At 47.9% G+C, this 16395-nt stretch overlaps 7 protein-coding genes across 7 annotated transcripts; 3 read left to right on the forward strand and 4 right to left on the reverse strand.

The window, feature by feature from the left end:
- Window positions 1-100: 100 nt before the first annotated feature.
- Window positions 101-1807, reverse strand: BHQ10_009561 (uncharacterized protein; the record flags this gene model as incomplete). The annotated part of the gene is made up of 4 exons (XM_040882490.1): window positions 101-722; window positions 780-1356; window positions 1416-1508; window positions 1579-1807. 4 exons carry the CDS (start codon window positions 1805-1807, stop codon window positions 101-103), a joined length of 1521 nt encoding a protein of 506 aa, XP_040738063.1.
- A 1142-nt stretch (window positions 1808-2949) lies between these two features.
- On the forward strand, window positions 2950-7279 carry BHQ10_009562 (uncharacterized protein; the record flags this gene model as incomplete). Its single annotated transcript, XM_040882491.1, has 9 exons — window positions 2950-3010; window positions 3067-3252; window positions 3312-3395; window positions 3451-3768; window positions 3821-4164; window positions 4221-4391; window positions 4443-4788; window positions 4836-7133; window positions 7191-7279. 9 exons carry the CDS (start codon window positions 2950-2952, stop codon window positions 7277-7279), a joined length of 3897 nt encoding a protein of 1298 aa, XP_040738064.1.
- A 178-nt stretch (window positions 7280-7457) lies between these two features.
- On the reverse strand, window positions 7458-9367 carry BHQ10_009563 (uncharacterized protein; the record flags this gene model as incomplete). The annotated part of the gene is made up of 4 exons (XM_040882492.1): window positions 7458-8641; window positions 8697-9018; window positions 9078-9117; window positions 9168-9367. 4 exons carry the CDS (start codon window positions 9365-9367, stop codon window positions 7458-7460), a joined length of 1746 nt encoding a protein of 581 aa, XP_040738065.1.
- A 447-nt stretch (window positions 9368-9814) lies between these two features.
- On the forward strand, window positions 9815-10889 carry BHQ10_009564 (uncharacterized protein; the record flags this gene model as incomplete). The annotated part of the gene is made up of 3 exons (XM_040882493.1): window positions 9815-9848; window positions 9923-10358; window positions 10418-10889. 3 exons carry the CDS (start codon window positions 9815-9817, stop codon window positions 10887-10889), a joined length of 942 nt encoding a protein of 313 aa, XP_040738066.1.
- Window positions 10890-11408: 519 nt separating this feature from the next.
- Window positions 11409-12563, reverse strand: BHQ10_009565 (uncharacterized protein; the record flags this gene model as incomplete). Its single annotated transcript, XM_040882494.1, has 4 exons — window positions 11409-11447; window positions 11500-11592; window positions 11652-11866; window positions 11930-12563. The coding sequence occupies 4 exons, from the start codon at window positions 12561-12563 to the stop codon at window positions 11409-11411; spliced, it is 981 nt and encodes a 326-aa protein (XP_040738067.1).
- A 902-nt stretch (window positions 12564-13465) lies between these two features.
- On the forward strand, window positions 13466-14525 carry BHQ10_009566 (uncharacterized protein; the record flags this gene model as incomplete). Its single annotated transcript, XM_040882495.1, has 3 exons — window positions 13466-13587; window positions 13645-14164; window positions 14223-14525. The coding sequence occupies 3 exons, from the start codon at window positions 13466-13468 to the stop codon at window positions 14523-14525; spliced, it is 945 nt and encodes a 314-aa protein (XP_040738068.1).
- Window positions 14526-14609: 84 nt separating this feature from the next.
- Window positions 14610-16110, reverse strand: BHQ10_009567 (uncharacterized protein; the record flags this gene model as incomplete). Its single annotated transcript, XM_040882496.1, has 3 exons — window positions 14610-15379; window positions 15434-15682; window positions 15735-16110. 3 exons carry the CDS (start codon window positions 16108-16110, stop codon window positions 14610-14612), a joined length of 1395 nt encoding a protein of 464 aa, XP_040738069.1.
- Between the last annotated feature and the right edge of the window lie 285 nt (window positions 16111-16395).

Below are 16395 nucleotides of genomic sequence, written 5' to 3' on the forward strand. Positions count from 1 at the left end.
TACGGTGTTCTCAGGCTAGATGCGGGTGCAAATTTATTTTCCACATTGCTTGACTAATCTCTTCTCTTGTACAATAAACAGCTTTATCATATTTTATAGATCAAATTTCCCGTATGACCTGAGTTGCCTCGCCGTTCTTCCATTTTTCATCGTACTCAATCGATTGCTCTGCATCTTCGACAGGAGCCCTTCTTGTCGGAAACTTCTTAGAAAACCAGAGAATAACAGGAATACCAATCAAGTATACACCCCATAAGGCAGCATTGACTTTGTATCCAGACTTGTAGTACGGGGCCTCGTTTGCCGGATAGGCATACAACGGTACCCAGGCATTGAAGGTGTATCCCATAGTGTTTAGCCATCCGAGCAAGATTGCTCTTTCTTCAGCACTATCTCCACAAACTTCGTTGCCCCAGGCGAAGAGCAATGCACCCGTTCCCACAGGTGCGAAGGTCAAGTACCAGGCAAAGTATTTTGCACCGAAGGGCAAGTCCCAGACGGCTAGGAGAGTTCCTCCGATCAAGCCAATTGTGGCACCAGCCATGATGACCGGCCATCGAACGCCGAGAGCATCGGAAGTGATGGCGTATACTAGCGCCATGACTATTTCAATTGCATAGCCGCCGGAGGGGATGACGTTGATTTTGGCTACTGAGTAGATCTCGAGAGACTTCAGCCAGAGGTTCATGTATGATGCAATGTGGAGTGCGAGGACATATGACCTACATCCTTGTCAGTTATTGCGAAGATACATTGTACAAGGGGTATGTTCAACTTACACGTATGGAACAACGAACACGTAGACAGGCCAATGACTCAGGACAGACTTGATTTTACCCCAAGAAATTCCCTTGGGCTCAGCTCTTCCAGCGCGAGCCATGCGCGCTACGGCGGTTTTCTTGTCGACGTCTTTCAGATAGAAAGCTCTCGAATTCGACGGCGCATCAGGAATCAACCAGTACCCACAGACCGCAATAGGTATCGAAATGATGCCGTCAAAAATGAACAGCCATCTCCATCCTTTCAGTCCCGCCGTGCCGTTCATTCCATTGTAGATACCGGCTTGCAAAAATCCACTGAACATCTGCGCAGCGGCCGAGCTCTGTTGGAAAATCACAGATCGTTTACCCAATTCTTGAGGCGTATACCAATTGCCGAGCAGGGTCATCATGCCTGGATAGGCGGAGGCTTCACAAATTCCGACTAGAAATCTAATGGCGTAGATTGTCTTTGCGTTTGGAGCGGCGGCCATGCACATCACCAAACCGCCCCAGATGAGTTCCAGAGTTGGCAGCCATCGAGAAGGGCGAATGCGCATTTGGATGAATTGGGATGGGAGTGTGCCGATGATGTATCCTTCTCCTTAGTTAGCCACAAAACTATTAAATCTGCCATGGAACTGAGCTTAGACACACCGATTGTCCAGAATGTTGTCATCCAATTCAACTGATTGCCGTACAACTTGAGATCGGTCTGCATACCACTGACATATGCATTGCTGATATTTGCTAGAAATTAATCACATCAGCACAATATTCTCTCCGTCGTCGCGACTCCAGGAACAAACAGGCAACTTACTGGAATCCAGGTACATGACAAAATAATAAAAGCATGCCCATATCAGATAGAAAGAGTCCAGTCTTCGAACAAGACGGTGCTCTTCCGGTGGTTTATCGTCCAGCGAATCCCACAGAATACCTAGTATTCTCTTGCCAAAGGAGACTTTCTTCTTTGGCAAGGCATTTTGTGCGATATTCTCATCTCGGTCGACGTTGGTCGAGTTGTCCGGGGATGTAGTCAAACTCATCTTGACAAACTGATGAGGAGTGTTGATGAAGAATAATTTGGGATTGGGATTAGAGACCCGCGGTGAACTACATTTATCAATTATATACCATGCGACTAAAATTCCAGTGCGCAACTAAAATAGCCTGTTTTTGATGCTATACCTAATGGCAGGTAGCCTAGATCACGAAATTTGGCACTACTTTAGCCCACACATAGACCACCAAACTGCCGGTGTCTAAAGCAAAATGGCGTGATCTCTTGACAAACCCACATAAGAAGCTTTCCCATGCTAAGCAGACGGAAGGACGAGCCGAATATTATTAGTCCATTTCAAAAGACCCAGAAGCTACGAGTGGGAAAATGCTTAAAAACTCATGAAAAAAAAAAATCAAATCAAGGCTGATGGCGTGATAGAGGAGGGGCTATTCGTTATCTCGAGTATCTTGAAGAGGGGAAATTTTTTATCTTGAGATGAATCTCCAAATGGGGCAAGAATCTCCTTATTAGGAAACTTTTCGACATACTCCGCTACAAGAATTTGTAGAGATGTCCTCATTGGAGCGCAAGCCTTTGTCAGTCTCCGACGAGTCCAATAAAATAACATTTGGTCCTGAGGAATGGGAGTGAGTGCTTATCGGGTCGGAGCTGCTCCGACACGAAACACCTGATTAGGACGACATCGGCCGTCTGCTGTAATTGCCGATTTCAAGTGTACTAGCAGTCTAGCACCAAGGAAAGAGGCTCCTGGACTTCGTTGGCGGACTCAAACTAGACGCATGTTCTATTACAAGCATCAAAAACCACGTTTGTGACCCGTCGAAGCGGCACACACCGCGGACTTTTCTCCGAAAACGCGTTAACCTCTGCTAAAGCTTTATTCCGGCTGTAAGCTCCACGAGTAAAACCGCGTCTTTGACTTCGTTATTGTTGGGTTTAGTAGTAGGCTATAAACTGGCCGGGAAAGGAAAGTCAAGCAGACTTTATAGATTCGTTTCTGAGCTCGACATTGGTGCGGAAGTATACATGCACACTACCGTATACACTAGCGGATGAGTCGGCTCATATTCGGCTTTGATGGTGAAACAGAAGCTTCAAAATTCAAATTATACTTGGGCTTTGTCTTCAGCAGTCACACGATAATTTGGTCATTGTCAGCCGGTCATGACGGACAATATGGCGAAGGTTAACGGCGAGAACATCAAGGGCATTCGAATATCAATAGGTAACTCTAACCGTACGTACGTTTGGAAAAGGAATCTCTAGCTCACTCAAGTCTAGATCGAGGTGGCACATTCTGCGATGTTATTGCTCAAATCCCTGGTCGCGCAGACCTCGTTTTCAAGCTGTTGTCTGTAGATCCTCAGAACTATCGTGATGCGCCGACGGAGGCCATTCGACGGGTTCTACAGGCCGTGCAAGGGGCGGAGATAGCCCCGGGAGAAAAATTGAATGCATCTGCTGTTGGTATGTATCTATTACACCACTCGTTAGAACCACGAGCATATATCCTGACAGTATACCAGAGTCATGTCGAATCGGAACAACCATCGCCACAAACGCGCTTCTCGAGCACAAGGGGAAACGTTTTGCTCTTCTCACAACCAAAGGTGAAAAGTCCTGCCAACATACACCAGATTTACTGAATCAACTAACGTTCAATAGGCTTTAAAGACTTGAGCGAAATAGGTGATGGCTCTCGCCCAAAACTATTCGACCTGAACATCCGCAAACCAAAAGTATTATTCGATCAAGTTGTAGAAATCGATGAACGAGTGACAATAGAGAACTACGAACTAGATCCATTCCCACAGCCGGAATTAGACGAAACAGATTCAGCGCTCGTGAAGACCAGTAGTGGCGAAGTCATTCGTGTCTTGCAGCCGGTGAATGTTGAGGCTGTTCGTGGCCAGATACAGAAGCTTCGTGATGAAGGGTTTACGTCCCTTGCCGTGTGTTTTATGCACTCGCATATCTTTTCTGGTAAGCATCGACTCCATGAGTGACTTTAAGGATATGTTCTAACGTTATTCAGACCACGAAAAGCTGGTAGGCGACATCGCCGCCGAAGAAGGCTTCGAGTCCATCTCACTTTCTTCCGAAATCAGCCCGCGGATCAAAATGCTTCAACGCACGACAGCAGTCTGCACTGACGCATATCTATCTCCTATCGTTCATACATATGTCGAAGACTTTCTGAGCGGATTTGAAGTGCCTCCTCAGAGAGTGGAGTTTATGTCCTCGGATGGCGGATTGCGTCCTGCACAGAAGTACACCGGAAATGCGGCTTTGCTTAGTGGTCCCGCTGGAGGAGTTGTTGGTGTCGCTAGGTCGTGCTATGATTTCGAGGATCCAAAGGCTTTGATCGGGTTTGATATGGTAAGACATAAAATCTATCATTAAGTTTTTCTGGTTTCAGAAGTTGACTTGATTAGGGCGGCACGAGTACGGATGTCTGTCGCTATGATGGAAAATTCGACCATATCAGCGACACTACCATTTCTGACCGCAAGGTATACACGCCAATGCTGAATCTGAATACCGTCGCAGCAGGTGGAGGATCGAAACTGTTTGTCCGAAATGGCCTGTTGGTAGTCGGTCCTGAGGTATTATTTCATATAACCACGAATAAAGTACCAAACTGACAGCGAAATCAGAGTGCCGGTGCACATCCAGGACCTGCATGCTACAGAAAAGGCGGACCACTCACAATAACAGATGCCAACCTCTTCCTTGGCCGATTAGTTGTATCATCTTTTCCAGCAATCTTTGGCGAAAATGCGAACGAGCCATTGGATACCGACGTGGTGGCAGCAAAGTTCGAAGAATTAACAAAAGAGGTCAATGCAGAGTCTTCTATCGAGTTCACCCCGGAACAAGTTGCGTTGGGCTTCGTGAAAGTAGCGAATGAGGCCATGACGAGACCGATCAGAAACACGACTGAGGCCAGAGGGTTTGCAACCTTTGATCATAATCTCGTCAGTTTTGGAGGTGCTGGAGGACGTATGTATTTTCTGGAAACCTGTGAAGGGACATGCTGACAAAGACAGAGCACGCATGTGCGATTGCTTCAAATCTCGGTATTCGTCGGATTTTGATCCATCGGTTCTCGTCGTTATTGTCAGCTTATGGAATCAGTTTGGCTGAAATCACCTCCGAAGCAAGCGAATCTCTGTCCCTCACATTATCAGCTGAAAACATGCCTCAAATCGAATCACGAGAGCAGGCCATCAAGTCCAAACTTGAAAAGGAGCTACGCAGTCAGGACATTATCGGCGATACCATCGACTATGAGGTCTTTCTGAATCTGCAATACAAAGGGATGGATACCAGTCTAAGCGTCGAAAAGCCGACAGATGGCAGTCAGTACAGCTCAAAATTTACCAGCATGCATCTTCGGGAATTCGCATTTACGACCAATCGTGAGATTATGGTCGATAGTATCCGGGTGAGAGCGACAGCAAAAAATATCAATCAAAAGGAAAGTCTGTCGGTCTCGGGGGAATTGGCGGCTGCAAAGAATTCTGCTACTGTACCGCAATCCAAAAAAAGACAAAGAGTTTTCATCAATGATCAGTGGATATCAACACCAATCTATGATCTGGAAGATATGACCATCGGCTCACAGATTACCGGCCCGGCGATAATAACAGACCAGACACAGACCATCCTGGTTGAACCGGACTATGAATGCCATCTAACAAGCCGCCACCTCATCATTGACAAGGTCGATAATGAACAAGAATCTTCATCGTCACAACTCAGCACTGAAACAATCAATCCGGTCCAGCTCTCCTGCTTCGCGAATCGCTTCATGTCTATCGCCGAACAAATGGGCAACACTCTCCAACGCACCTCGATCAGCACAAGTATCAAGGAACGGCTCGACTTTTCATGCGCTATATTCTCACCCGATGGCGGATTGGTAGCTAATGCGCCGCACATCCCCATTCACCTGGGCAGTATGCAATTCGCAATTCAATATCAGCATCGATTATGGGGCGACAAGCTTAAACCTGGTGACGTGCTTCTCACAAATCACCCTGAAGCCGGCGGAACGCATTTGCCTGATTTGACCGTTGTCACGCCGGCATTTTATGACAATCAGTTGATATTTTATGTTGCATCGCGCGGGCATCATACTGATATTGGAGGAATCGGAATCACGAGTATGATCCCGGACTCCAAAGAGCTATGGCAAGAAGGCATGGCCGTGAAATCTATGAAGATCGTCAGCGAGGGCGTCTTTCTCGAGGATGAAGTGAGAGAGCTGTTCAACAAGGTTGCTGAATACCCCGGTTGCAGCGCCACGCGGCGACTGAACGATAACATCTCGGATATCAAAGCCAAGATCTCGGCTAATCAACGCGGTATCTTACTCATCAAGCGTCTTTGCGAAGAGTTTACGTTACCTGTTGTTCATCTATACATGGGCGGTATACAGCGGAACGCCGAGTTGGCTATCAAGAAACTGTTCCGCGAATTGTATCAGAAGACCGGCGGAAAACCGCTCAAGGCCATCGACTGGTTCGATGATGGCACCCCCGTTCAAGTTGAGATTACTATTGACGGTGAACGCGAGACTGCAGTATTTGATTTCGCAGGCACCGGTCCTCAGACATACGGAAACATGAACATGCCAGTATCCATTACACACTCTGCGATCATCTACGTCCTCCGTTGCATGGTCGATATGGACATTCCACTAAACCAGGGATGTTTGTATCCCTGCGAAATCCGAATTCCCGAAGGTACGATTTTGAACCCTTCATCAACTGTTGCCATCTGCGGCTCGACAATTTCCAGCCAGCGGGTCACGGATGTTATATTACAAGCCTTTGGCGCCGCGGCGGGTAGTCAGGGTTGCGCAAACAGTCTTGGTTGGGGAATGGGTGGTAAGGATCCCCTGACGGGCGTTGTGACTCCTGGGTGGAATTATGGTGAAACCGTGGGAGGCGGAAGCGGTGCAGGGCCGACGTGGCACGGAACGCATGGAGTAAACGTGCATTCGACGAATACAAAGGCCACAGATCCGGAAGTCATCGAAAAACGGACGCCGGTGATTGTGCGTCGGGATTTTATCAACCATGGTACTGGAGGAAGGGGGCAGTATAATGGCGGAGATGGAATGACTCGAGAAATCGAGGCCCGCATTCCGATGAAGTTTAGTATATTGTCGGAGCGTAGAGTTTATAGTCCATATGGTCTCGAAGGGGGTGAACCAGGGAGTGTCGGAGTGAACTACATATTCAAGAAGAATGAAGGAGCGCAGCTGGAGAAAATCAATATTGGCGCAAAGGCGGTGGTGCGGTTGAATGCTGGTGACTATATTCAGATCAATTCACCTGGTGAGTGCCCTTTGATAGTTCGTCTGTATTCCTGGTCGGTTGCTAATAATAGCTTAGGTGGCGGTGGATGGGGGAAGCCCATTGAGACTCGAGATGAGAGTGTTGTTAACGGTTTTCGCCCGGTTCCTGTGTCGAAGGTATATTGATTGTTATCTAGCTGTGAAGCCGACGATGTGAGTAACGTTAGACATTCAACTATGAGACATCAGTCATTCAACGTATGTATTAAATATTACTCTATATACCACAACGCCTCCAGCCAATAAATCCGCTCAATCTTCCAAATGACCCAAACAGTCACTCACAAAACGCCATATTATACACTCATTCCGCTGCTTGGTCTTGCAGGGGCATCGTCAAGAATCCCGCTAGCAAGGCAGCACAACCTCCAAATGTCATAACCCAGGCCACGCTATTGTCGAATGGCTCACCACGTGGTTTCTGCAACGCTTTGAAAATGACGCTGCTGAGGAGACTCGACACCATTTGAGGGAACGAGATGAAAACGTTATGTAAACCAAGAACAACACCAGCTTCGCCAATGCCATTCATATCGTCTTTGTCGTATGGTCGACTTGGTCGGCGGATACCCTCTTCTATGCTATCTCGCGATGTCGTCGACCTACTGTTATGCTGTGCAAGCTCTGTCGCAATAAATGCGTATGGTGCCCAAGATGTGACCATCCAAGGAATTCCCATAATGGCCGTCATGATTGCTGCTGTTCCAGGCGACGATATGAAAACTGTACTGAACATGCAGCCCGCGAAGAGGAAGTGTGATAGTAGCCATAGTCGTCGAAGCGTAAGGCCTTGTACCCGAAGCTTCCCGAGAACGCGTAGCGAGGACTGCAAAAATGTACCATAGCTTGAAGTTGGGAGCGACTCTAAAGAACTGTCATTTGTTAAAGCTTCGAGCGCTTTCTGTGGTGGTGCTACAACCAGCAGTGGAAGTACCAGGCTGCCCACAAAGGCGACGACGGCGTTCAAGAAGTAGGCAGACGTCGCAATACGAGTAGCATCCGCCCATGTCTTGTTTATTTCGCCATTGGATAGACCAGGATGCTTGTCGAAAATAGGATTCACATATAATTGCCCAATATATGTGGTAATGTAGAACAAAAATGGAAACCATCCAAACCAGGACGTGAATTGAATCGCAAAAACCTTCTTTACTTGAGGCGGCAGATGGCGCGCAGACTTCCAGATCATACCGAATGAGTTCAGAGTGTTCAACTTCGTTGCGGTTCTGGGCCGGTCGTAGGTCCGGTCTTCCTTGATGAAGACGCAAGATACCAACAAGCTACCAATTAGGCAGAAGCTTCCTATCACAGAAATCACCTGGAATTGTGTTCTGCCTAGAATAGGGAAAATCACGGGTAAATTCATGTAGCCAAAAGCATAAGTTAAAATACTCGCGGCTTCGCTGACACGACTCGCCCAGGCATTCGCGGATTTTTGTTGGTGCCACGGGGCATTGTCGACAATATATGCCCGCATGGCTGCTTGAGCTGTAGAGGGTTAGAATGGCTCAGTCAAAAGTGGTCGCATCGGGAAAGCAATTACCAGTGTTAATACCAAAGTCATGGCAATACATTAGAGTGATCGCACCAATAATTGATGCTGATTTCACCGCGTCCGATTTCTGGTCGGCGCCAAATAGCGAAAATACGCTGCCGGTCAACTCTCGTACCCAAGCCAAAGCGAGGAGGCATACTACGGTCGTTGCCCCGCCAATTGCGATGAATGGTTTCCGTCTACCCCAGCGACTGCGACAGTTATCACTGCGTATGCCGATGTAGGGTTGTACGACAGTTCCTGTGAGCGGTCCAGCTACCCATACCCAGGCGAGCAAAGCTTTACTCATCCCCAGCGATAAAAGGTAGGGCTTGTCGCGACATTTTAATTAGATTGGAGACAGCGTGGGCTTGGCGTACGGTGACATACAGATCCGTTGGCATGTTGGACAGACCAAATCACCTGGAGCCTGCTTCTGTCAGTGCATCCAGGATAGCTAGCTCAGGGATATTTACTCACCCTCCCATACCAAACGTCAATATAAACAAATACCAAATGCTTTTGGACACTTGACCGGGGTCATTGCGATCACTAATCACAGAGGCGGTTTCGTTTCCCCATTCTTCCGCAATTAATGGCTCSGCCTCATAGCCCAGCTCCGCCGTTGTATCGGGTGCGACAGGGGGTGTTCGCCGCACCCTGACGTCGGCGTCGAGCATTGGATACGTGATGTTATGAGTAGCGATGCTGCATTAAGGGTAGTAGCAGATGGCGTGATGAATGTCCCTGGTCCAAATACAACCGATCCGTGGCTGATATTTCGCCTGGGGATGAAGTGCTGTTGTAATCGGGAGAAGCAAACATTGGCAGGGGATACACTATTAAGGGCAGCGCGATCCCCGAGGAAGTCGCGATCGGGGTGGGTCGCTCTTTCCGTTCGGGGCACGCCCATTCTCACCGTCCCTCCGAATGCTCGGGACTTCCCCTCCATGTTTTCATTCAGAGAACCTAACAATGCATTCCCCTGTCGCTCATCCATATTGGTATTCTTATCCTATTCTTACAACCCCATTCAGGTGACGACAGAGACGCGCAATCCTTCCTTTTATTTTCCAGACTATCAGTTGCTCTAGCTGTGTTGTCAGTGTCTGTGTCTGTGCTTTGCAATGTCAGCCCCCCGCGCGCCAGATGGCACCAAAGGTATGCAAGATCCCTGCAAGACCGATCTCAACTTCAATCCCCGATGCTCGACTAATACACGATACTTTGTCTAGTGTGGACAACTCTTATCACGAATACCGCATACCTGTCTGGTTTGTTGACTCTCGAGTACTCCCTCCGAAAGGTCGGCTCAAAGTACCCCCTCGTCGCTTTGTACACAGACACTTTCCCCGAAGAAGGCCATGCGGCTCTCGACGCTCGGGGTATTCTGAAGAAGCACGTCCCGTATCTTCTTCCATCGATTCCTAAGGACTATACAAACGATACGCGCTTCTACGACTGCTGGAGCAAGCTCACGCCGTTTTCGCTAGTCGAATATGACCGGGTGGTGCAGCTCGATAGTGATATGTTGGTCCTCAAGAATATGGATGAGTTGATGGAATTGGAATTGGATGCGCCGGAGCTGGCGGGCACAGGAAATAAGGTCTTTGCTGCTAGCCACGCCTGCGTGTGTAATCCGCTTAAGAAACCTCACTATCCAAAAGACTGGTATGACTGGACTGTCTTACGCACTGAATATGGTAGCTAACGAGATGGTTCATTAAAAGGATCCCTGAAAACTGCGGATACACCTCGCAACACGAAACTCCTGAAATCGCGCAGACAGAGGGTGCATCGGCCGCATTCGGACTAGGTATACCCAATGGAGGTCTCCAAGTAGTCAACCCGTCCAAAGGCACCTACGATAAGATCGTCGCTCAATTAGGAAGTGCTGCAACTTCCGATTACGAGTTTGCCGATCAATCGCTGCTTTCTGATGTGTTTTACGGCCGATGGATTGCGCTCCCATACATATATAATGCCTTGAAGACATTGCGGCGAAAAGGTGTTCATGATGCTATCTGGCGGGACGAAAGTGTCAAGAATGTGCACTATATCCTCAGCCCTAAGCCGTGGGACGATGTGGATGAAAAAGACCCATCGAAGCCGGGATATGACGCCTCGCATGAGTGGTGGAGGGCTTTGAATAATGAAAGATTGGAAGATGAAAAGCAACGAGGTGTAAATGACCAATTTTGAAGCGCTCGGCATGAGTCACTTTACACATTGGATCGGTATTTACACCTACGACTCGGTTGCCATTGATGCTTAAGGAAAGGGTACGATGCGGACTACTAGTCGCTCGCATCTTGATATTTGGGAAGAAAGGGACGAGAAAGCAGTTCTCTTGTTCTTGCGGATTTAGGAAAGCCGCAGTTTATGGGTCTCGCGCTGTCATATCTTGTCCATCTCCTACAGGAACTCGGATAAGAACCTCTAATATTACCATCTATAAAGAATATACACCCAATTCGACGATTGGATAACATATCATGAGGCCAAATTTGGCAAAGATCTTGGTTGTCTGTATTGATTCAATTGATATTGGGTTGAGACGAAAAGAATTTGACGTCAATAATCGAATTGGTTAAAATATATACGATCTAGGTACCTGTCTAGGCGGACTAATGGAATAATCCAATACTGGTACAGTCTTGGGGATTTCAGTATTTACCGACACTACTATTCAACTCCAGCTCAGGTTCCTTTATCGTAAGCCTACACTCCGTCTCCAAATCTGTAAAAGTGTGTCCAACGCTGTATATAGTGTCAGCTACGGATATCCAACCACTAAGATCAAGTGTCTCACCTCGTCATATGGCTTGGATTGATCAACAAATCTCAAGTCAGTGGCTAGTCTTATGACATTATCAGGGTCGTTATTCACGGTGGACGCATGAATCTATCATCTCAAGTCAGACCATCGTACCTTTAGTTCAAGAAACATCATTATACACGTACAGCATGCGGCTTGTGCAAAACCACATCCCCAGCTTCATAAGCCGACACCAGCCAGCGCCGATTGTACTGACGCGCGAATTCAAGGGGGTATTCAGACAGCAAGCCCGTCGACATCATGTTTTGATTGAATGCATTCCTGGCTTCTTCTTCGGTCATGCCTGCTTCTTGAGCTTTTTTGGTGAATTCTGCTTCGATCTGGGCCCCCACTTCGTCGCCTATATTTACTTAGTGATCAGTTACTAAGGGTATATAGCCCGTGGGCGGAGGGTAATACTTACCATCTTCGAGATATATCAATCCACCCCCGGACAAACTCACGTCCCCAATCGGCACCCAAGCCGTCACACTAGTCGGCTCCCCATACCTCAAAAAGATCTGATCGTAATGCACACCAATTGGCTTCGTGCCTGGGACATTATTCCTCAACAAAGTCCGATTGAGTCCCAAGGTATTCTCCTTCCAGCCCGTAAACTTGGCCACAAAGTCGAGTAGAGCAGGGTGTTTAGCTAGATCCTTTGTGTACCAGTCCTGGTAGTGAGCTTCGATGGCTAGATCGACGAATCTCTGGGCACCTTCGCCGCCTGGGCGGCCGTTTTGTCCTGTTGCGCCGGCGCCGATGCCGGGGAAGTCGTCGGGGGAACGGGCCGAATTGAAGATTCCTTGGACTGGCTGGGTAGTTGGCTGCAGGACACCGGAAGGGGACATCATTTCAAAGTACTTTGTGCGTGTGCGCAGGACATCGGCGCGTGGGAGGAGGCCTTTGAGGAGGAGCATGCCATCTTGTTCATAGCGGGCGCGAAGGGTTTCTATGGGTTCAGAGGGGTAGGAGGGTGTGAGATATGCGATGTTTTCGGGGAGGAGGCGGCCGTCGTTGACTTCAAGGCCGTTGTTTTGGGTTGGGATGCCAGGCATGTTTGCTCAAGTTCGGGGTGTATTAATTAGAAAAAGAGAGAGAATATAGTAAAGCCCGAACTCAATGGTGAGGTTATGCCCCGGAAGAGTACCACGCTGCCAGAGTGTGTGGGAGGACAAGAGTAACATTAAAATATCATTTTTCCGAACAATCCGTAGCTCCAATTTATATCAGTCCTGCGGGGATGGATGAGGGGAACTCCAGCTCAAACATTGGATTCCGAGCAGCCATTCAATCGCGTACTAGAACTTCTCCAAAACAGTCAATTGTAATCCAGGGCTGCTCATTTATGGAGACGTGTACGGATTCTAGATTCCGTTGCACCATGATCCATCCTATCGTAACAATCGCATACAATCAGCTGCTTTCAATGACTCGGGATGGTGGAGGAATCCATGTTCCACACCCGTCAGCTGTGGATGTAGAATCTACTGGCTGTGAGTCTGAATTGGAATGCTTGATACAATTTGATCTTGCCCTCATGTATTATGGAGCATTATTGAACCATGAGGAGCATCTTCAGACTCCACAAAGAGATATTTGAAGCCACACGGAAACAATCAGTCCGTTGGCACTGATAACCCCGAATTAGGGTTGAGTGAATAATAATGTGAGCTGCCAAATGCCAAAAATAAGCAAAATAGGTTCAAACAGAATGTTGAGTTGATGAACTATTGGTAGAACACAGAGACATGCCTTGAAAGACAGATAGCACAGTGTGTTGAGTGGACAAGAGAACAGCGATGTGATTGGCCGAGAGGATATACAAGGGTCTTCAGCTCCTCTGCAACCTCGGCTGCAACTCACTCGTGATTAATTTCCGACTCCTCATCGGTTCGCTCTTCTCATACACCATGTCGTGAGCTCTTATGTATAACTCCAGAGTTGTGTCGCGGCTGCCATGGCAAATGCAAAGGTCAACAAACAAATCACCTCCTTTGCGGATGCAACGCGGGTAACGCCCGTACCTGGCACGGACGACCAGTTCGAGGCGACTATCCACTGGGATTGGTGCGGCGGGTTGTTAGTATTCTTTTGACTATTGCAAGTCAAAAATAGCTAATTTGAATACTGGGATAGACATGCCCACGGCGGCTTCACGCTCAGTCTCATCTTCTCCACCGTCCGCACGTACTTCCTCCGCAAATACCCATCCACTCCACAACCAGACCCCATCAACAGCAACATTCACTTCATCCAGCCCGCTCCACGGGGTCGCGTCATCCTCACCGTCACGGAATTGAGTCACGCAAGACGCTACTCTACCGTCGAAGTCAAACTCCGCGATCCGGCTGGCACAATATGTACGTCCGCAACGGTTATACAGGGCAATCTGGCGACGGAAGATGGACCCTCCATGGCGGTTCCACCGGTGATGACGCACGATGAGATACCGGATAGGGAACGTTGCGACCAATGGTTCAGAAGTCCGTTGTTGGTCAAGCTCATGCCTGTGATTAGCAAGATGCGTGTGCTCAAGCGGAAAGAGGCCAAGACGCAGGTTTGGAGCCGGAAGGGTGCTGCAGGGTTGAATACCAAGGAGACCTGGGTGCGCTGGGAGGATCTGGATCAGAAATTGGATGTGATTAGTTTGGGGGTTGTGTGTGATAATGTACTCAGTTCCCAACCACTACGTTTGTTTCCCTGCTAACTTCTAGGTGGGGATACAGTTCCTCCCTGCCCCTCTCAATTTCGATCCTACGATGGCTGATCTCAGCAAATACGTCTTTCCTACGATGTGTATGTCCGTTGAGATTAAGAAGGACCCGAAAGACGCCGAGTGGCTATTCCTAGAGATCGTGTGCCACAAGATCCAGAATGGACGGTATGACACTGATGTGCGCGTGATGGATGAGAATGGTGATCTCGTAGCGTTGAGCAAACACGTTTCCGTCATGGCAGAAATGAAACGTACGAAAGCTAGTAAAATTACAGTTGGTGATGAATTTGCTAAACTGTGATATGATACCCAAATACACTCACTCATCTTCTCGAATCGTTGCCGGTTTACCAATGCAGATATCCAACGATACCCAGTATCACGCTCAATGTCTAATAATACCTCCACCCGGCAGCTGAACCCTCAATCCAGTCACCTTCTCAACATGCGTAGCAATTGCAGTAATCGAAGTGAAATAAACTGGCCCTCCATTCTTATGTCCCCCAAAAATCATGCCCATCACATTCGCCGTATTCCGTTCCAACACCAGCGATCCTGAATCCCCAACGCGAGCAAAGCAATCCGGGTCTGCAGCAGGGACGACGCACCATTCTCTCGTAATGCATCGCTTGCCATCGGCTTCGTAAGAGACGACATGACTCTGTATTGAATTGACGACGCCCACGGTAGTACCCGTGGCAGAACCCTGTTTGTAAACAACCGCCATTTTGCGAGGCTTGACTGCATGCAGGATTTGTCGCCAATCACGTTCGGTGCGGCTGAGATCTTTGACTTTGTTCCTGCGAATCTTGGGGATTAGAGTGGGATCAACCTCAATCAAGGCCCAATCTAGTCGATGGTTGTGTCGCGAGAAGCTGTAACCCGATGATGCGTAGACAGTCCCAAATATTTCATCGCGGATCAGGGACTTGATGGTATCGGCTTKGATTTTGTTTCGATGATATTTCAGGTTTTGTAGTTCGTGACGGGGGAACGTTTCTCTGTCGCTGCTATATTTGGATGTGAGGATTTCTGCCGCTAAATGAATGAGCTTCTTCTTGTTGGCATGAACTCTTTCCATGTTTGCGACAATGCTGGGGCTCACGCAGCACAAGGGAAATTGTGTTTGATCTTGAGCATCGCGAATATATGGCTCTAAGAGACAAAGATCAGATTGACTTATAAGACGATATCGAAACGTAGACCTACCGACGCAATCTGCCTTTGGCCGCAGCAGCTCCATGTCATCATCTCCTTCAACATAAGGCCGAACAACATGTTCACATGTAAGAATGCATTGCGCAACGACCTCGCCGTTCCTGTCAACTAGATCCACATAGCCACCACCAGTACCATTTGATCGAGGGTCGTGTTGAAGGCCAATACTGCATCCAAGATGGAGACGGTGTGGGTAAAAGAGCTCGATTCTGCCAATTCGTACTTCGACTGTGATACCATCTACATAATTTCAGATGAAGGATCAGCAAGGAAAAAAAGATCGAATACTCACCAACCAGCTCCCAATGAATCTCCTCCATGACTTCAAACAGATTCACGTGGTTCTCTGGCATATTCTTCAGCGTGATAACAATCGTATGACTATCATTCTCGAAAAGAGGATCATCACGCAGAATATGCTGTAGATATGCCAACAACCGCGGTCTACGCAGACAATCAACCGCATAGAATTCGAGATTGTGTCTTTCCAACAACGCAATGATCGAGTCTCCAATGTTATTTTGCTGCCATGATCGGGTTATGGGATGGGTTGGTTTTGCTGCGAGGAATTCTTTATCGGGGAAGGATCCTGGGGTCATGCGGATTGGGAGGGAGATACAGTCGCTAACTGTTCTTGTGGTGACCATCGAGGATCCGTAGCCTAGCATGGCGAGTTGGTGGTCCAAAAAAGTATTGGGAGAAGGGAATAATAACGCGAGAATGAAAAAAAGGAGATCTGGCGGGGTGTATGTTGAAAGGGATGGTTGAGAAGACAAAAACAGAAATGGGTGTTTATGAAAAGGTCTGAGGATTTACAGATTGACCAGTGAAAGCGTAGATGAGGTTAGCGTCAATATTCATATTATCATTTATACATCCCCTGATAATCTATACTACTAATAGTCACAAAGTGCGAATGACCGGTTCTGTACAATGTTAACTGCGCCAAACTC

The sequence above is a fragment of the Talaromyces amestolkiae genome (genome assembly GCF_001896365.1).
Source record: "Talaromyces amestolkiae strain CIB chromosome Unknown scaffold25.1, whole genome shotgun sequence".
NCBI lineage: Eukaryota > Fungi > Ascomycota > Eurotiomycetes > Eurotiales > Trichocomaceae > Talaromyces > Talaromyces amestolkiae.